Source organism: Diabrotica undecimpunctata, chromosome 8 (genome assembly GCF_040954645.1).
Source record: "Diabrotica undecimpunctata isolate CICGRU chromosome 8, icDiaUnde3, whole genome shotgun sequence".
Taxonomy (NCBI): domain Eukaryota; kingdom Metazoa; phylum Arthropoda; class Insecta; order Coleoptera; family Chrysomelidae; genus Diabrotica; species Diabrotica undecimpunctata.
Genome location: NC_092810.1, coordinates 117,470,346 through 117,492,460, shown reverse-complemented (window position 1 = coordinate 117,492,460; position 22,115 = coordinate 117,470,346). Strand labels below are relative to the sequence as shown.

At 33.8% G+C, this 22,115-nt stretch overlaps 1 protein-coding gene across 2 annotated transcripts in view; it reads left to right on the top strand.

Annotated features, from left to right (window-relative positions):
- The window catches only part of LOC140448534 (synaptic vesicle glycoprotein 2B-like), a 47,959-nt gene that overhangs the window by 20,249 nt on the left and 5,595 nt on the right, over positions 1–22,115 (top strand). For both annotated transcript variants that reach the window (XM_072541615.1, XM_072541616.1), the window contains 4 exons: positions 10,684–10,868; positions 10,948–11,120; positions 12,593–12,740; positions 13,239–13,350. In XM_072541615.1, the coding sequence (XP_072397716.1) occupies positions 10,684–10,868; positions 10,948–11,120; positions 12,593–12,740; positions 13,239–13,350 (618 nt within the window). The remainder of the gene's footprint in view (positions 1–10,683; positions 10,869–10,947; positions 11,121–12,592; positions 12,741–13,238; positions 13,351–22,115) is intronic.

Sequence of the window (22,115 nt, the reverse complement as noted above, 5' to 3'; positions counted from 1 at the left end):
TTGTTTAATTACAACTATTTTATACCAGCATCAATTACACAGGCCTGCAAAAAATATTTTTTGAAAGTTATTTGAAATTTGATAACTGACTTTCATGTACTTTCTTGCGCTGATTTCAAAAATGCAAACCATTTTTGTCTATCACGTCAGGTTTTCTCACAAAGTAAGAAGTATATTTGGGTATAATAATAAAATTTAAGTAATGTTTCACCTTTTTTAAACGTTACAAAATTTAGATCATTTATTATTAATATTCTAAACTAATTTCTATTACAGTTATATTTCTCTTTAAGGTTCCTAAGTCCTTATAATAACGCTTTCGCTTTCTGTCAAAGCTTATTTTACTGCTTTTCTTGCTGAGAAGTCGTTGAGAATCATCTCTTTTTATGATCCAGCAGTAGTTTGCTATCATGCTCATATTCTATCTTCCTTGGTATCTTGGTATTTCTTTGATGCCTTGGTGAAATCTTTCGCTTTACTGACATCACCAAGGTTTGCCGGGAAGTATCAAGATGTGAGTGGAGAGGGTGAAGTTGATTGTTCATGTTACAGCGCAGCTTCTTAAAGTTGTCGATCATGTCTGCGACGATTTTCTTGTGGTTTGGATGTCTTTTATCTAGGAAGCCAATCACAACTAATTTAAAAGATGTCCATGCTGCCTTTTCATTTGTTTCCATTTTGTCCACAAAGTTGCCTCCCCTTCTTTAGTCAATACCTTGACAAATTTTTTTATCAGCCTGAACTTTATGTGAAGTGGTGGAAGTGATCTTTCATTAGTTTTCTAATGACAGATCACTCCCCTTCTTTAGTCAATGCATTGAAAAATTATTTTATCAGCCTAATGTGAAGTGGTGGAAATAACACCTTTTTGGGCTCTTCCTCTCATCAACATTTTTAACCCCTACTTGTAAGATTTCTCTCAAGGGTCAAGCTTTTTTTATGTGGTGTTGCTTTCTGTCTCGACTATCCCATGACAGAGAAAGCAAGGGAACTTTGTATAGGAACTTTATTGACCAAGCAACATTTAAATGATCACAACTTCGAAGTGGTTAAAGAATTTAAATATCTAGGAGCAACAATCACAAATGACAACAAATTAGAGCGAGAAGTTGAAATTTTTTCAATGTTTCGATGTTTCAATGTTTCAGTTCAATGTTTTCGTAATATTCTTTCCAGTAAACCGAGTGTCCAACTGGTATAGAAGCATACTTATTGCCATTGTGTAGAAGTACTGCTTTAAGGCTTTTTTTTGAAGAATCAATCAAAAGTCTCCACTTATCAGGAGCATATTCTAGTTTGAAATGTGTCATAAGTCCAAGAACATCACTGCAAAACACCAGGTCATCTTCTTGGGAGAAGAAAAATAACAAAATATTTTTTCTAGATCAATACCAAGAAAAGAATGTTTTCGGAACAAACACATGTTTAATTTTCAATCTAGATCCTAAAACATCTACCGATTCTTTTACTAAAACATTTACTGTCTTCTTCACTATCACCTTGCTGATCCAATGGCTCGTGATCATCATGTATATCATCCAAAGAATCTGGAGGAAAAGGTAGTGGCACTTCAGGTCCATGAGGAACAGGCCGAATGGCTGATTAAATGTTAGGGTAAGAAATATCTTTTTTCTTTTTCAAATTAAAACCTCGTACGCTGCAAGAACAAAAATAGCAGTCATCAATATGATTTTTGGGCTCCTTTTAAACCATTGGTATTTCAAAACGTAAGAAATCCTTACCTTAAAACCATTACCTCAGTTCTTCAACACACACTGAACAAACTTTATGTGGGGGCTCAAGGCAAAATAAGCAAAATACACTTTTTCAATCAAATTGGAAACGTTTCTTTCTTGATGTTTAACGGTATATTTACCATAAATGTAACAGAAGCATTCTGTCATGTTTATACATTCTCTGGTAGCCATTGTCCAATGTCTAGACAGCACAATAACTTTACAATACAAGACAATAGTCACTACTTTAAAGCACTAACAAAAACAATACCTAGCGAAAAGCTGCTGTGAATTGTAAGACATTTCCAAAGGCTCACTGCTTGTTAATGGTGGATGGGTAGGGAGTACGGCAAGAAAAAGTGCTGACTTCTGGTTTCTGCTAATTACTCTTTATTATATTATTTTGTGAAATAACTGTACGTGATGGAATTTTTTCACTATTTTTCCCGAAATCAGCGTTAAACACAGTATGAAAATCAGTTATTAAATTTTAAACAATTTTTTGGTCGCAGACCTGTGTTATTACTTCATAATTTTCAAATCAAAATATTCCGAAAACGGTACACAGTATCGAGTTTTACCAAGAGTACCTTTTTCGTCTAAATTGAATGATGTTTAAGTTTACTTGAAATTTTGATTAATAATTATACTCTTAAAAAATTTATATTGACTAATACTTAGTACGATCCGTGTAACTAGCGCCCTCTATGAGAATCAGATATAAAAACAACTTCATGGGATGTATCAGCTTCCAAAGCATATTCATATAAAATTTCATTACACTGTTGCCAGTAGTTTCGGAAAAATCGTAAAAAATGCGTAATTTTTTTTTTCTTCAACGCCCTGTATCTTGAAAACGGATGGCGTTACAAAAATTTTTTACTAAGCAAACTCCAATATTTTTCAGTTTTTTACCTACCCTAGAGACATGGTTACCTTTTTCTGAAACACCCTGTATAAAATGCAAAATGCGTTGATATACCTCTTTAATTTTATTACCGATATTAAATGTAACTTTAAGACGTTTGATGTTAATATTCTGTTGAACGGTTAGGGACATAGAAAATATCTTTGTCTGTATTTATTAAAAAATAGCTCGGTTAAAGAATCGATAGATATATCTTGATATACGTCTTGATAACTGGACACATTGGGAAACGAATGTACTGCATCTCGTCGTATCGCCACTGTATAAATCGATTAGCGATACTTCGTTATACAAGTGCACGTTGATGGTTGGAGAGAATATTAAATATATTTTAAGATGTGTTGTATTTATTAGTGACTTATATACACACGCATAACTTATAGATGACATTACTTAAAAAATTAATTATGAATGTTTACGTCTTACATAACAAAACACCGACTAAACTGAAATACGGGTAATAAACAAATAACTGACTGCCCCTATTGCTGGTCTGTTTCCGATTATATAACGTCGACGCTGGGATTTTCATTATGTAGTTCAAAATACTATCAATATTTTTGATCGTGCAAGGTTGAATTTGGAGTGCAATTCAGAGATTTTGAAATTAGTACACTGTTGTTAATTACCTGCTCCCCAGTTTTCCAAATGAAAACAATTTTAATTAAAACAGTATTATTTATGTATGACACTCTAAATATTGTTAGCTTGCTGCCTCCATTGACCGCGATCCTGTGTCATATGGACGGCTTCATGTAGGGATTTTCTCACCAGAGTCTTCATTTAGTCTGTCCATCGTGTTGGAGATCTTTTTCTTGGTTTTTGGCCTTTTACCTTTCCTTCTACTACAAATAGTTCCATGCTCTTCGTTTCTCTAGTTATTTGGACAAAGTAATTTTTTTATACTTGGGTTACTTTTTTTAATAGCCTGTATTTTATATGAAGCTTTTATAGAATTGACAGCTTGGTTATACGTTCTGTTCAGAACATGCGTAGGATTTTTCTATAGACTCCTATTAATTTTTTTGAGAGTCCGTGTTTCAACTGCTTTTGTAGCAAAGGAAAAAATAAGTACATTGACCAAGATAAGCTTAGTATTTCTTGTTATTTTTCGGTCTGTCCATACTTTAATTATTTTAGCTGTTGAGGTTAGGGCCATTTCTAGTCGACCCTTGATTTCTGAGGAGCAATCTACATTGTTAGTTATCAGAGAGTCCAAGTATACAAATCTGTGTACCACTTCAAAATTTGATATTTCTTATACGTGCGGTAAATTAAGATTTACTCTATCTAGGATGGTTTTTCCGTTGTTGATCTGTACTGCTGATGGTAATCATTTGGACTTTATTCGCTGCTAGTATAAGTGTGTCATCTTTGTATCGCAGGTAATTGATTTTTCTGTCTTCTATAGCGATTCCTATATCATATGCGGCTGATAATTTTCTCATTATATATTCAGAATATATGTTGTATAATAATGGTGATAGTATGCAACCCTATCTAGTTACTTTCTTTGTTTTGAATGTACCTGAATATATTTCGTGTATTTTAACTTTGGATGAGTTTTTATCATTCTTCTAATGCGCCGTCTCCTTTCGAGGGTTAGCGATCAAAATGGCAGTTGTAGTTTTGGAAACTGCTGCACGGAAGATTTCTGTGAATGAGCGGTCAAACCATCTCCTCAGGTCTTGCAGCCAAGAGTTCTGGCGTCTTCCATTTGATATTTTGCCCTGCACTTTACCTCCCAATATGATTTAGAGTAATTCATATCTTCCACCTCTCAGCACATGACTTAAGTATTGTATTTTTCTCTCTTTGATTATGCTGAGTAATTCTTTTTGTATATTCATGCACCGAAGTACCTCACTATTGGTAACTTTTTGTATCCATAAAATTCTCAACATCCTTCTGTATATATACATTTCAAAGGCATCTAGTCTTCTTTTTGTTTCAGGGTCCATTGTCTAACTTTCACAACAATACAGCAAAATAGAGAAAACGTAACATCTAATCATTCGAAGTCTGAGCTCTAGACTAAGGTCTGATCTTGTAAAAAATGTTTTCATGTTCATGAGTGTTTTCGTCGCTTGTTCGATTCTTGACAGGATTTCTTTTTTTTTTTTGGTTACTCAGGCTATTGATGTTTGCTTCCAAATATTTATAGAAGTTACCTGTTCTATTATTTGTCCCTTGGCACAAATGTACGTTTGTTGGTATCTTTGAAAATACTAGAACTTTAGTTTAAGAAACATTTAGATGTAAACCGAACATTTCGCTATGACGGACTACCGCATTTATTATATTTGATAGTTCTTGTGCGTTGCTTGCTATTAGGACGGCATCATTAGCGTACTTGATGTTGTCTATGCTGGTTCCGTTAATCTTGATTACACTTTGAACATCGTTTAATGATTTTTTGAACATAGATTTCAAATACAGATTAAGTAATAGTGGTGATAAATCGCAACCTGGTCACACTCCTCGTCGGGTTCGTATATCTTCGGATGTTGTGTGCTCCATTTTAATTGTTGCCGTTTGGTGCCAATATAGTTCTGAGATAATTCGCAAGTCTTGTTCGTCAATTCCAGTTGTTCTCAGAATTTTTTTTCATTCAGAATCATCTTTTGATGGTTAACGCAGTCAAATGCTTTGCAATAATCAATAAAATATGTATGTACATCTACATTTATGTCTCTGCATCGTTGTGTTGACACATTTAAGGCAAAAAAATTTCTCCGTTTTCCCAATCCATTTCGAAATCCAAATTCATCTGAAACTCACACTTCTTGTAAATTGGTATATGAATAAGTTCGAGAAAAGTTTTAAGGGCATGAGACATCATGCTTAATATTCCATAGTGATCGCAGTGTGGGGTACTGGATTTTTTTCGTAATGTTAATGTTGATTTTTGCAGTCTGATGGTATTTTACCTGTGTCATATATTTTATTGAATAGTGCTGTTATTAAGTCGAGGCTTTTTATTATACAGATTTCTTATTGGGTTAACTAGGTGGTTAGGTACTCCAATATTTTTCATTATTCTCCAGTGGGATCCAATTTTACCAAATCGAAATCCTTTGTGTAATGTAAAAAACAGAGTAGCATTGGTGTGTTGTGTTCCCTCTCTTTGTCTGTTATCTGTCTGGTGTTCAGTGAATAAATAAAGTAGAAAGTTCTTTAGCCGTTCATCGATTGTATGTAGCAGGATTTTGCTTGTATGAGGAATAAGAGCGATGGTTTTGTATTTGCTGTATACGGTTAGTGATACTTTTTTATATAAATAGGGATAAACTTCTGATACTTATATTTGTTGTAGCACTGATAGCTGTTGGTTTTATAGTTGATTCAGTGACTCTTTTTTTCATAATATTGGCAATCTTGCTCCCTGCAGTTGTTTATGTACACTGCATCCTTTGTAATTCGCTGGATGGTTATTACCGCAAAGTACACATTTTACTAGATCAGATCGATTTTTTAGAGCAGTCATCTGTTGAGTGATTTAGAGCACATTTTACACACCTGTATTGATGATAGCAGAACTTTTTTGTGTATTGTTTCTTTGGCATATAGTACATTGTACTCTCTCTATTTAGTCTTAAAGCTTCGACATCAATTTATGCATTAAGTAAATATTCCATCTTATAAATTTCTTTATTATTTTCATGCATATTTTTTAATCCACAAAAAAACAGTGGTAGGGATTTTTTTGTAGTTCTTTGTCGTATATTCATTATTTATAGAACGATATGTCCTTGGCTTTTTGTTATATTTTAAATTATTCTATATCAACTGTGGGATGAATATGACGACTCATGACTCTAAAGGGTTTGTCTTGCTTCTTGCGATATGTATGATATTCGTTTTTTTTTTTTTTTTTTCATTAAGTGCTTTTACTATACTGTCGTATATTTTAATTTTTTGGGCCTGTACCTTGACTCTTATTCTTCATTCACTACTGTGATTAAATGTTTTTTTTGCTATAGTGTTTAATAGTTCGTTTAATGGTTTGATATTTTTTTTAATTAGCAAGTAACCCTAAATCGAAATAAATCAAATTTGGAACGGAGTATTTAATTTTCACGAAATTTTCACCAATTACACGCATTCAAGTGGAAATTTTTTTCTGGAACCGTTAGAACACCAGCAATAAATATCGGTGAGGATTCCTTTTCCTGTTTTTTTGTCTCTTCAATCTCTGCTTCTTCGTTAATTTTTTTTTTGCTAATTGGCTTTGGCTTGGTACCTTTAGCCACGTAATTACATATGAATATTAGTATTCATTCATACAGGATTGTACAAGGAGGACACTTTTCACGCTCAGGGATTCATCAAAGCGGCTTTATTTTAACAAACAAGACATAAACCACGGTTAGGTAGCTAAGCAACATATATGGTAAACATACAAAGGAAATGTTCATGCATACGATCAATTTTACACTCATACCTTTAATTTAATTTTTACAAAAAATATCAATATGATTTTAAAATTTTTTATATTGTCTTCACTTAATAGGAGATTTACGTTTAATGGTGTACTTAAACCCTCTTTTATCAATTCTTTAAGCAGCCACGTGCTTGTATTACGATGTAGTGGGCAGTTGAAAAATATGTGATTTAAATCAGCTATACTAGTTCCACACTCACATCGGTCTGTTGGGAGAACTCCTATTTTGTGTAGATGTTTCGGAAAACATCCATGATCTACTTTTAATCTTAAGACAGTTGACACTGTGTTTCTGCTTAGTGTAACATCTTTGGAAAATTGTTTTACAGCTACTGTTGGTTGTAATTTGTATAAATTAGTGCCTGTGCTTTCACCAAACTGAATCCATCGTCTGTCCTATTTAAATTTAATATGTTGTTTGATATAGCCAAGTAGATCACATATGTTGAATTCTTCTACCATATGTGAGTGCTGTAATGGATTTTTAGCTATAGAATCAGCAAGAGTATTGCTAAAAATTTGTGAGTGTCCCTTAACCCATACAAATTTAACACCATATGGATCTGATAGTCTTAGTAACTGTTGAAAAATTTCTAATATGAATATATTGCTATTGATTTTGAATTTAAAGCTTTGTAAGGAGTGTAATACTGACAGTGAATCACTGCATATGAAAATTTTGTTTCACTAGTTTTCAAAGCACAATTCAAGGGCTTTGTATATAGCACATGTTTCAGCAGAAGAGATGCTGGATTGATTATTTAAAATAGATGATTTTTTAACCTTCATTTTTGGTACAAAGTAAGCACTGGTTGTACATGTTGGTGATTTTGACCCGTCTGTTAAGATCACAATATGGTCTGAATAGCCACTTAAGATTTATTTGTGAGTAGTGTAACAAAATTCGTTTTGGTATTTAGGAATAATAATATTTGTAGCTAGAACACTTGTTAGATGTGGTGTATTCAACGATTCCCAGATAAAATTACAAGTGGAATTTATTAACTTGAGTTCGTTACAAGTTATAATTGCTCTTGCAAGTGGTGGAGAGTTTTTTTTTAATGAAGTATGTGGATGTTAAATCAGCTGTATTTAATGCATTATCCTTATACAATTCTTAGAGCTTTAAATTGGATTCTATTAAGTTTACGTAAATTGGTTATCCTAGCTGACCCATATACCAAACAGCAGTAATCTATAATAAATGTTATATAGGCTCGATAAAAATTCAGTGCAATATTTTGATCTGCACCCCACGATCTCTTACACACCATTTTAGGAAAATGAATACCTTTTTCGCAGCGACCAATTATTGTATGATTAATATGTTGAGTCTAAAGCAATTTTCTGTCAAGTACGACACAAAGATATCTACATTCCGTAACAATTGGAATATCATTGCCATGTAAGGTTACAGCGTGATCTTTAATAGGGTGTTTTCCTGAAAAAAAAAATACTACGGCCCATTTTTGGTATGAAATATTGAATCCATTTAACCAAGTCCAATTATCTAAGTTGTACATAATATGTTTGAGTTCAGTAGTGCTTTCACTGTACGTTTTCTTATGTGAGTAGATGACAATATCATCAGCATATTGTAAGCAAACAACATTGGGAGACAATAATTTGTGCAAATCGTATTTGTAGAAATTAAAAAAAAGTGGACTTAAAACTGTAAACTGTTATTCAATATATATTCCGAAAAGATCTTTCAAAATGCCCTCGAAAATATTGAAGAAGGAATAAATATCAACGGAGAATACGTAAACAACTTAAGAAGGAATAAAAATCAACGGAGAATACGTAAACAACTTAAGATACGCAGACGACACCGTCATTATTGCGGACAGTGCTGAGGGTTTACAACGACTTTTGAATATCATAACCAGAGAGGGAGATAACTTGGGCCTAAATATAAACACAAATAAAACAAAAGTAATGGTTGTTACACGTGCACCAAATGTCGACATTATTATTTGTATCTATAACAAACATATAGAACCAGTACAAAAATTGCAGTATCTTGGTTGCTGGATAACAAACGATCGTGACCACGAGGTCGAAATACGAGCTCGTATAGAATATGCTAGGTCCGCATTTCAACGAATGAAAAAATTCCTACTAAACTCTACGTTTTCGTTGGATATCCGATACCATTTTGTAAAAACCTTTAGTTATTCCACATTGCTATACGGAGTGGAAATATGGACTCTCGGAATTACAAGTATGAGGCGTATAGAAGCCTTTGAGATGTGGGTTTTTCGAAGGATGCTGAAGATCTCTTGGACAGAGCACGTGACCAACAACGAGGTGCTAAGAAGAGTGGTTACTGAGAGAGAACTCCTAAATATTGTAAAAAACAGAAAAACGAGTTATGTAGAATATATTTACAGAGGAGAAAAATACAAATTCCTACGACTTCTAATGGAAGGACAAGTAAAAGGAAGAAGAGGTCCAGGAAGAAGAAAATGCTCCTGGTTGAAGAATGTGAGAGACTGGACAGATATGGACACACATTCGATACTAAGAACAGCTCAAGATAGAGAGCAATTTGCTGTAGTTATAGCCAACCTTTAGTAATGGAGAAGGCACCTTAAGAAGAAGAACTTAAAACAGCTCCCTGTGGAATACCTTTTGATGTAATCTTGGGTCCAATAATATTGTGACCTACTCTAATCGATACACTTCTGTCTTTGTATAGATTTGATAGTAAATGTGCTATCGATTTTGGAATGTCAAGAAACACAAGTTAATCACAGAGTATATTTAAATCAATATTGTCATACGCACTTTTTATGTCGATAAACAATGCACAAGTTTGAGATGTTGTTTCGGACTATTTCTCGTACATTTTTTATTTTGAACTGTTTGCCATTCTTCATCATTTATTTTATATGTGCTTGATGGGTGATATTGCGGTAATGTACTTTTGACATAATAGTGGTATTGAGGTTGAGATAACTGTATTGACTAGTTTGGCTGGCTTGGTACAGGATGTGGTGGTACTGGATGTGGTAGTATTTGTATCTGTTGTGTAATATAGCCCCTTAGTTAATTAAAAAACGTTTATCTGGAGCTCACCAAAAGATAAAAAAGAGACAAAATAGGTGCTGAGAACTAAAAAAAAATACCACAGTCTGACTTTAACAACGAGTCGCAGAAAACCAAGAAACTCCAATCAGAAAAGTATTAAAAAGGGTGGTAGTACACAGACACCAACCTGATAATAACTAGAACAGGCTTAAGCAGACTTGACCAGCAACAAACTGGAACAAGCAGCAAATAACGTTCCTATTGGGAAACGGTATTAAATTCTACAGTTTGATAAATCAACGTTTAGCGCAGGGGCCCTATGGCTAAACCGTGCTAACGAATATATCAAAAATGTGGTGAGAAATTGGGAGCATGTGTGAAAAAGAAAACTTGGTTATAGTCAATTTCAATAATATGTGAAATCGGTATCCGCTTCTTGTTATCCGCTTCACTGTCGATTTTTTTTTATAGTAGCATTTCCACATATGTAAAAAAGTTTGTATTGACCTCACTATAAGGCTCTAACAGCAGATTCATTTCAGAAATACATTCCTGGAATATTTTTCTCTTATGTTGTTCCATGGGATCATTCTTGTCTGGTATTGGATTTTATTTTATACCTGAAAGTCCAAAGTTTTTGATGAGTAACGGCAAGAACAAAGCAGCACTTGCGGTTTTCCAAAATGTATATAGATGGAACAGCGGTAAATCACACTCAGACTATCCGGTAAGTAGTATTTTAGCATTCTTGTTCTGAGCCTTGAATGAACTTAAGTAATAATAAATAATAAAAAATATTGTTATAGATAAAGGAGCTTAAGGAAGAATTAGGATCTACAATTAGAGTAAATCAAACCCGAAGGGCATCTGTACAAATAGCTGTTAATAACTTTTTTGTTCATTTAAAACCTTTATTTAAACCTCCTGTTGTCTTTCATCTGATTTTAGTATGTGCTGTATCATATATGCTTTTATTGAGGTAGGTAAAAATACTAATAAACTAATATATACGTTAGATTATTAAAAACCCGACGGAATTCTTGGACGCAACGAAAGTCTTTGCCGAACATCTACTGAAATTTCGTGTGGTACAATCTTTGGAACAGTCTAGCTAACTAGTTAATGAATGAGTTCACCTACAGTCCAGAATAATGTGAATTTTATTGTAAATACAAACAGAAACCCAAAATCACTCAAAGTCGTAAGGAAAGCATCTTAAGAATCGGAACAGCACTGCGAGTAATTGGCTTACTTAGGCTTTCCCTACACTTATTCGTTTAAAATTAATGTTAGTTTATATACATATATACACTAGCTGATCCGGCAAACTTCGTACAGCCTGAGAATTAAAATGTCTAAAAAATTAACAGAAACAAAAACTAAAAAAATTAAACACAAAAATATTATGTATAAAAAAATTTGAATCAATTTAATGTTTTCTAATAAAAGATATTTTTATTTTTTTGCGTTGCTCTTCTCTGCCGTTTCCAGTAGCCTTTGTATTGTGGCTGTGTCGGGTCTTGTTTCTGAGACGTATGTCATTATTGGTCTTACACTGGCTTTATAAATTCTTGACTTCATCTCAGTGTTAATGTGTCTGTTTCGCCATATAGTGTTATTAAGGCATCCTGCCAGTATATTTGCTTTTTGTACTTAATTTTCACTTCTTTGTCTAGGTCTCCATAGCTGGACAGTCTAATTCCCAGGTATTTTATTTCCATTACTTGTTCAATACTGATGCCATCAATTTCTATTTTACATCTGGTTGGTTCTTTGCTGACTACTATTGTTTTAGTTTTCCGAGATGAGATTGTCATATTAAATTCTTTTGCTCTTATGTTAGATCTGTGGACCAGTCTTTGCAGACTATCTTCATCTTGTTCTATCAATACTGCGTCGTCTGCGTAACGGAGTATTTTGATTTCTTTGTTAAAGAACTCCGCCTGCAGTTTTGTTGGGTGGATCGAGTAGCTCGACAGAACTGTTGCCGGTCTCAAGCCCGGATAAGCGAAGAGGAGGAGGATTATACCTCGGAACAGAAATGATTTCATTACGACAACTAACGAGAGAAAGAGAACAACGAATTTATGAATTACCAATTGTGGCACTTTATTTAATAATAGCTAGACTTTCTTTGGTATTTTATTTTATTAATTATCTATATTATTTATACTACTAACCTAGCCTGTTTGTTTACAAAATGGCAGTTCGAAAAAAATGACTGACACTATTTTTTAATGAACAATACTATAAAGCCCAGTCAATGACAATACTGATTTTACTGATACTGACACTGATACTAAAATAATTAAATTTAGATGAGAATATAACATTTTTTTCCAGAACCAGCAAAAAGACAACTTTCTTTTGTCGTGAGTGAAATGGTAAATTGATTCCATATATTTGCATCATACTGTATAACATGTATATAAATATATTTTTTTCTTGCAGTATGAGTTTGCTCAAATTTTGGCTTCCACAGATTTTACAGTATTCTGACAGTTATGATACTTCAAATAACTCAACAGCATTTAGCGTTTGTACTATGATCAATACTTTAGCTAAACCCAAGACAGAATCTACAGAAGTGTGTCATGTGGTAAGTTTTACAAGAGTAATAATTTTGTTTACGTTGTACTTAGAGGCCAAGCTGAAAAGCTATCTCTTTAATATGACCAAAAGAACCATTTGGTTTACCACCAATATTTCGTTAAGGAGGCGCAGAGGGAGTATGGGACTCTGAGCTTGGGTGGTGGTGTTGAAATACAACGTACTCTGATTTCATTGGAGAAGACATTGGTTCAATTTGTCAACCATGTAGAAGATGATTTGGTTTTCCTGGTTATTAACAGTTTTCAAGACTAGTTTAGTTTTATTTGCGTCAACATATTTTATGCATTTTGCATCCCAAGAACATTACATTAAAAATCAAAGTTTGCTATAGGTTGCGTATTGTCTACATTCTTTCAAAACTCATTGATGTAGGAACTATTCTGCGTATTACCTTTAACCGGTTATTTTATTTGCTAGGCACTATTAAAAAATTTTGCAAAAAAAGCAATATGTCTTATTTACAACTTATTTTTGTATGTTTTAGATGATTAATACATCAGTCTACAAAAATGCAATAATAATAGTAGGACCTGAGATTTTAATATTTGCTCTTTTAGGGTTTGTAGTAAATTATTTGGGAAAAACCAAACTAATTGGTGAGTAAATCTTCTTAAGCTATCTATTATTTATATGTATATGTATGTATATAAATATATATATATATATATATATATATATATATATATATATATATATTGTACTAATACAAGGGTTTCTCTAAATTTATATATGCCATATCGCTACCTACATTCTAATACCACGTATGAGAATTTTTAGACAAAATGAGTTGGATATTGACTCTGAGTCTTCTATTGTACACGCTCTACCAAATGATTCTAATCTAAAGTACCAGAACACATTATTTAGCACAGTATGTATAAATTTGTAATAGCACAGATCAGATTCTTTCGCAAATACAATACCACGTATTCGATCAATTCTAATACCACGTTAAAGTGTGCTGCTACATTTGAGTTTTAATAGCTCGTATGAGGCACGCTACTTATGAACTCTGAACAACAGCACGTGTATTCTTTCAGGTTCCTTCTCCTATCGGAGGTTGGAAATCATCATCGCTATTTTAATTTTATTGGCCGCGCTTCTGAATAATTCCAATGAGCTGCAACCGAACCACTCTCTCAAATTTCTTAGCCTGGGTTTCTCTTCGCTTGTATCTTCCCTTGCATAATTAACCTAAGTAATACGTACTTCTCGCCCCTCATTATATGACCCAGATATTGAATCTTTCTAATTTTAACAGTTTTTATAACTTCAGATTCTTTCTTCATTCTTTGTAACACCTCTATATTAGTTACTTTTTCAGTCTACGATATTCTGTGGATTCTCCTGTAGCACCCCATCTCAAAGGAATTTAATTTTTTGATTTCAGACTGTTTTATTATCCACGCTTCTATGTCGTATAGTAAAGTAGAAAAAACGTAACAACGTACCATTATTGTGCGGATCTCTAGATTAAGGTTACGGTTGCAAGGTAAGTTCTTCAATTTTATGAACGTGTTTCTTGCCATTTCTATTCTAGATCTGATTTCTTTTGTTTGATCTCCATCTTTGGTTAGCACGTGTATATTCTAACCTAAAACATATGAGTTGCCGCCGTTGAGTTTATTGTAGTGTTAAATAGTGCAATTTTGTTGAAAACATAAATTCTAGAACAAAGAAAGTCGTGGAATTAGTTTCAAAGGTATGAAATAACTATAATTCTTTATAAATTCTACTGATGATTAATTTATTTTACGGTATATGTGAAAAACTGCACTTCAATTCTTTTTATGGTATGATCTGTTTGTCAGATCATACCATAAACTAGTCTCTGCATTTATATTATTTATATCTAATAGTCTAATCTAATCATTTAAGACTGGCTTGCAAAAATGTAACTGATCTTTCAGAACCATTAAATAAGCTAACGTATGGTCCTAAAGTTTTGGAAAAAATTTCACCTGGTCTGATTGAGAAGCAAAATGCATTTAACAAAGAAGGCCATAGAATTGAAATGTCATCAGTTATTGACATTTAATAAACAAAGCAGAATATTTTGGTTTGCGCTCTGCAAAATGTCTTATAAAATTGATATTCGTCGAGGTGTTTATAATATGGTTGGGCGAATGTCGAAACGAGATATTGTTTATATTTATCGAGATCAAAACATAAGCAAATCGACAATTTATCGCACAATCAGATAATGTGAAGAAGGGATGTTAACTTGCGTAAAAGTAGCCGACCGCGGATTTTGAACCATATAAGAGAGGCAAGACTGATTGAAGCAGCTAAGAACAAAATTAGGGTCTCACAGCGAAAACTGGCCAGAAGATTACATGTTGGAAAGACTACAGTATACAGGACCCTATCGAGTAATAATATTATCTACCGGTTAAGAAGGAAAGCTCCAAAATACACAGAGGATCAATTAGAGAGAATTCCGAGATGTTGCCGCGCGTTAAGGCGAGTGCATTTCGTCAACAAGTTGATCGTGATGGACGATGAAAAATATTTTAATTTGTCCAACTCTGAGATGAAGGGTAACGATGGGTTTTACACGAACGATTACGAAAATGTACCTGATGAAATAAAATTCAAAAGTAAGAAAAAATTTGAGGACAAAATTTTGGTATGGTGTGCAATTTCTGAGGCTGGCTTTATCTCACAGCCCTACATTGGTGTTGTTCGAGGCGAAGCCTTAAACACAAATATTTATATTCAAAGATGTCTCTCTAAATTGCTTTAGTTTGTGAACGCACATTATGCAAATAATCAAATAGTCTTTTGACCAGATCTTGCTTCATGTCATTACGCGAGGATCACAAGCGACTAGTACGAAACTAACAACAACATTACCTTTGTACCGAAAGCAGACAATCCCCCCAACCTACCTCAGACTCGTCCAATTAAAGAGTTCTGGGTAATATTAAGTCGGAAAGTATATAATAACGAATGGGAAGCACAAAATCAGGAACAGTTAAGACGCCGCATATATACAAAAATTAGAGAAATTAACGCCGAGGTCGTCCAAAGGATGATGCAACGTGTCAGGGGAATTATTAGGCAAATCGAAAATAATGGTCCCTTGTCTGTCATTTGAATTTTGATTTATAACAAGGATAGTTAAGTTAAATTGTTGAATAATTTAATAAAAATATAAGATTATTGTGGTCAGAGTTATATGCTTTTGAAATTTTTCCCAAAACTTTAGGACCATACGTTAATAATAATTATTGCATGTTTTACTTGTACAAATGTTAAAGAATAGGACGTTTATGAACTCATCACTTTATAGCCCCCCATAAAACGATTAGACCCTCCGAGATATAGTAAACTGATCACCGGCATCCTTTGGAGATAGGTAAACTCATCACCGCAGATAGGTAAGCTGATCACCAGTATTTTTGCCCCAAGGCGCTGGTTTCTAATGCGGAAGATTGCCAGTTACCTGTTACACTTCTCGTTTATGTGGTAATTTATTAAATTCAGAAATTATTTTAAGCAAATTACGGCTGCCAATCTAAGCGGTTTTGAGATCTGAAAATTCAGTTGCATCGTTTCGTTAGTGAAAGTTATCATAAAAATATTTATGAACATCTGCTGTTTCCGTTTATATAGGAAATAGTCCTCAACTTATTAACTAATTGGAAATCGATTTATTACGATAGAAGGAATCAAAATCCTTAAGTACAGTCTCCTAGCTTTTATAAACGGTTAACTAAGAAACATTATTCTGTGAAAACAGGACAGGTACATGTAAACTTTGCAGTTTTATGTACACCATTTTTTAGTACCGTAGAAGTGTAGATACAAAAGTGGGGATATTTGGAAAGTGAGTGAGGATACGAAAGGATTTGCATGGATTTGTGGTGAAATGTATATGGCTAGACTGGGATGCCCAAACAGTAAGTGAGAAAAGAGACTCATTACTTACGTAGTTCTCTAAAATATAATCGACCATTTTCATAAATGAAGGCAAGTTAGAGATATCCGCATGAAATCGTTGACAAAACAATCGCCGACTCGTTCTGGGTCCAAAAATGGCCAGCTAAATAAGTGGTGCAACCACTTGCCGTTGGAATCGTGACGGCAATTACGAAATCAGTCACAAGTATTAATGGACTTAAAATGACACCAACTTCTTTAAATCAACGAATTAATTGAGTAATGCCCATTTAATAAGCTATGGATGGTAAACAATTGCAAGAAAAATTTTGGAACGTATTGAAATTTACCATCCAAGTAATATGCCTCTGCTTTCGCAAGTATCGTAAATTCTTAAGAATGCCAAAAATAATAATATTTTGTTGCGAATCGTTATCCAACACAAAACATTTGTCGCGGTCCGTCTTTAGATTCATCTGTTGGATTGCTTGATGCGCTTTTCCATTGTCTTATGTACAGGTGACATAAAAGGAAAACGATCGTTGCTCATATTCCTTTGAATACAAGAGATGGCCGTTGTTGTGATGTGTTCTTTGAAAGAAGAAGTTGCAATCTTTTGGTGAATGATTTTTGATGGCATCTCTTGAGTTTTTATCATGCAGGATTTGCTAATGGACTTGACGGCTTAGTTTTCGAAGGACGCTTGCGTGATTGTGACCCAAGACGCAGTGCAGAATATTTTCCGCAACTAAAATAATTATCGAAATATAAACACATACTGGCCATTTTTAGAAAACTGGACTTTATTACATAAAATAAAGTCCTTATTTTAAAATTTTAGCTCTCTAACTATAAAAGTTCTTTGCATATTTTTACGTTTCATGTGAAAAACTACTTGATTGAATTATAAAAAATGATCCATTTATGGTTAAGTCAAAAAAATATTTGGATCTTCAGCTGGTATTGCAAAACTTATTTAAAGATTAAAATTGCAATTTTACACAGAAATTAATTATTTATACTTAACGATTTTACAAACTTTAAAGAACAATATTGACTTAAATTTGTGTTTAGATTTAAACTTCTAAATATGCAGGGTGTTTCACTCTACCACCGTTCACGAAACATGGAAATTGTGTCAAATAAGTAAAATAGTGAAGTTCTCTAGAATTAAATGGTCGATCACCTAAAGTTATTTTCGGCTATAGGAAATGTTGCATGTCGCATGATTTAGGTAGTTTTGAATAGAACACCATCTTCAATATTACACCGATTCACACTTATTATTACCGTACTTTTCTGAAATGGATAATGTATAAGTAACATACATATTTTATGCACATACTAGGGTTTGTATCTAACAGTTTTGTAAATATTAATTTTCTTATTCTCATTGCAGTTGTCCACAAAAGCAATTCGATTTCAAATCTTTCGCAATTGAAATTTTAAATTATTGATATCTATTATTTTTCGTCCGCGTTGGCTCAAAACGTAATGAGCAGCTCACTATCCATGTTAAAGGAACAAGGGCAAATAAAGAGAAATTTTTCTAAATAGGTGTATAGTTTTAGGTATTTATAGGTATATCAATAGAATTTTGAGGAATTCCCAAATAAAAACCAATTCATTGAATTACATCTATTTTAGATTTATTCTGTCCAAATTACCCAATCTTAGCGGTTTTCAAGGGGTTTATGATCTATACCTGCCACGGGGTGCAGGTAAGCCAGTGATGGATTTACCAATCTCTCGGGGTCTATTTAAAAATCCTTACTTTTATGGCGGTGATGAGTTTGTACTATGTACCAGGCTATTTATGGTAATTGGTGATGAGTTTCTTCTTCTTCTTTAAGTTCCATCTTCTGTCGATGGTTGGAAATCATCATGGCTATGCGGACTCTGTTGACTGCCGCTCTAAAAAGTTCTGCACTACTCCATTCAAACCATTCCCTTAAGTTTTTAACCCAGGATATTCTTCGTCTTCTCACATTTCGCTTTCCTCCGATTTTGCCTTGCATAATAAGTTGTAATAATGCGTATTTTTGCCCTCTCATCACATGTACTAAGTACTCAAGTTTTCGTCTTTTGATAGTTAATACAATTTCCGCCTTATTTCCTATCCTTCTAGTTACTTCCACGTTTGACATTCTTTGAATCCACGATATTCGTAGGATTCTTCTGTAACACCAAAATTCAAAGGCGGCCAATTTATTCAGATGGACTTGTTTTAGTGTCCACGCTTCCAAGCCATAAAGAAGAGTAGAGAACGCGTAACATTGAAGCATTCTCAGGCGTAGTTCTAACCTTATATCCCGACAACAAAGAGACTTTTTAAGTTTATGGGATGGTTTACGTGTACCCAAAGAATAACTATGGAGCATATCTAGATTACACAATATAAGATAGGCCAATATATTGCCTGTTTTAACTATAAAAAGTGATTTATCTTATGCACCGTAACATTATTTAATAACGTAATGTAATAAATGTTTTTAAAGACAATAATACCTACCTGGGGAGTAAATATATCACGCAACTATTATTACAGTACCCGTTTAGTAGTTGGTCTTTTGTGTGTACTACCTTGTTTTTCTTGTTACAGATACCAGTAGATACATCGGATGTTATTATTTTTAATCCTGATGACGTTGAATGTCCAGCAACTGTTGATAATGAATTGCCTACAGTTCAAATTATTAGTTCCATATCGTTACCACAATCTGCATGTGTACTATTTGAAATCGATTTTAATCAAATTATAGAGAACAGTATCAATCTAGATACTGTGCTTAAGTCCGATGAGTCCGATATACAGCTCGATCAGCCTACATCTTCCACACAGTTACTAGCATCTTCATGTGTACTACATGAGATCTACTTACCTAAACACCTGTACTTAAATCTGATGAGTCTGAAATAAAGCTCAGTCTGTCTACAACTTTCAGGGAAACCGGTGTATCTGAGAACAAAATAAAAAAACGCCACAAGAAAGCTAAGTCAGATAAATGGGAAGTAAATGTAGGCAAAAATGCTCGGATGAGCGGAAATAAATTTGTGGGGTACCGAAGACAAAAGCAAAGTAAAATTATACGTATACTTGATCGTAGCGAACGTACCATCGGATCCAGTTGTGGCTCTAAAAGGTGTAAAGAATTACGAAATCGACACTGCAAAAAATTTACAGAACAGAATAGACAAGCAATTTTTAATTTTTTTTTAAGGAATTAGACTGGAAAAAAGAAACAAATTTTTGTTGCTTTATTAGTTAATCAAGTTCCTACAAATAAGTAAGTTATTAAGCTTGAAAGTTTGTGACGTCGCTGTTATTCCTACGTCTAATCTTTAAAACTTCAAGATGAGAAAAAGTAGTATGCAAGAAGACAGTTTTTAAATACCCTTCGGCGTAATGAATGGATGGTTCACAACTGGTTAAAACTACGTAGTCAATTATGTAAACGCGTTATCGTAAGCAACTCTGAGAAATACAACAATGATGACAAAATAAAGGATAATAAACACGGTACGAGGAACAAAATTAAGTTGAAAGATAACTCACTCAAAGAAGAAGAGTATTCATACCTTACAACATTTTTGGAAGGATTACCTAAACTTCCAAGGCACTACTGTAGACAAAAAACGTCCAAATTATGTCTAAAACCAGTATTTGCAAAAAAAATTACATCTACGACACGTATGTGTCAAAATGCATAAATGAAAAAAGATCACCTGTAAGCCAAGCCACATTTTATGCCAGTTTTGAGAAACTAAACTTATCATTGTTTTCCCCACGAAAGGACAGATGTGACACTTGTGGTTATGAGATAAAAACTGTTACAGAAGAAGTGTAGAAAGCACATCTTGAAAAAAAACAGAAAACGGTTAGAAAAAGATAGTGATATCGAAATAGCAACAGATAAAAAATGTGTTGTATTGACCATTGATGTCTGATGAAGCAGTAAAATTATCACCTTTAACACAAGCTTTAGCATTTTAGTGCGAATCAAAATTGTGCTGTCACAATTTTACTGTGTTTAATGCAGTATCCAAACATTGCACGAATTATTGGTGGAATGAGACACACAGTGACCTACAAGCTACCACTGTTGTCTAGACTATTTAAAAAAACACTGCCTGAAAGAAAAATTACCAGTTATGATATATAACGACGGATGCACATATCAAAACCGCAATGTCACAATGGAAAATGCATTCTTACATTTCAAATCCATTTGGCTATTCAAATGGATTTAGAAATAGAGAGAGCAAAAAATTTTAGTTAAAGGGCATACACATATGGAATCTGATTCTGTCCACGCCTGTATTGAGCGGTAATTGAAAAACAAAGATATTTATGTGCCTGCTGATTATGTGAATACTTGTAAAGATTCCAGAAAAATACCATTTCTATACGACGTAAAATATGTCACACACAGCTTTTTTTAAGATTATGCCGCCACCAAATTGCAGTATTATGATTCCATCCGTCCAGGTATAAAACCAGGTGACCCGGTCGTCACAGACATTGTGTGACTAAAATATAGCATCAATGGTATCGAATATAAATTAAACTATGAGGATCTATACCAAATATTACCTAGAAGAATGGTTAAAGTGCCGATCGACGAAGAACCTCTAGCTCTATGTGATAATCTAATTCCAATTCCATTGGCTAAATGGAAACATTTACAAGAATTAAAATACCCCGAAAAGGGGTATGGCCGTCACAGGCCGTCATGTACAGACACCGAAGAAGTAGACCGGACAGGGAAATCACCATTGCTAACACCCCTGTAGAATGGACAAATGAGGCTAAATACCTCAGAGTGATATTAGACAGAAAGCCTACTTTCACTAAACATGTAAAGTAAGCAGTACACAAAGCAAAAGCCCTAAGAAGTCAACTCTCTTTACTAATAGGCAGAAAGAGAAAACTTCGATTCAAAACAAAAATAGAGTAGCTAACAGCATAATACTACCCTCACTAACATATGCATCTGCCGCATGGGGACACACATGCAAAAATAACAGAAAAAAAAATCCAAATAGCCCAAAACTGGATGATCAGAGGGGCATTAAATATACCAAAATACGTACCGCTAAGATACGAATTTAGAAACTCTGGCCAGAAAAAAATTCTAAGGACAATGGACGAAAGAGCCTATGATATCTTCAACTGACTCAAAATCCACCCCAACAGCACTCTAAGAGAGTTGACAGACTCGACATCAACACAAGAGCGGGGCACAGAAGTCCGAAACAACAACTAACTGAATATAGGAAGAAGAATAAAATGAAGAAATGAGATACCCACAGAGGAGTCAAACTAACGTATTTTAGACAGTAAGCAAAAAAAACAAAAAATGGTGACAGAGCTGCTGCAACCAATCAAGAGATGGTTGGTTGGATGAGTTTGGATGGCTGCAGCGATTCTGTCACAGTCTGGCGAGACTAAAACGATAGTATATAAGACCATTAT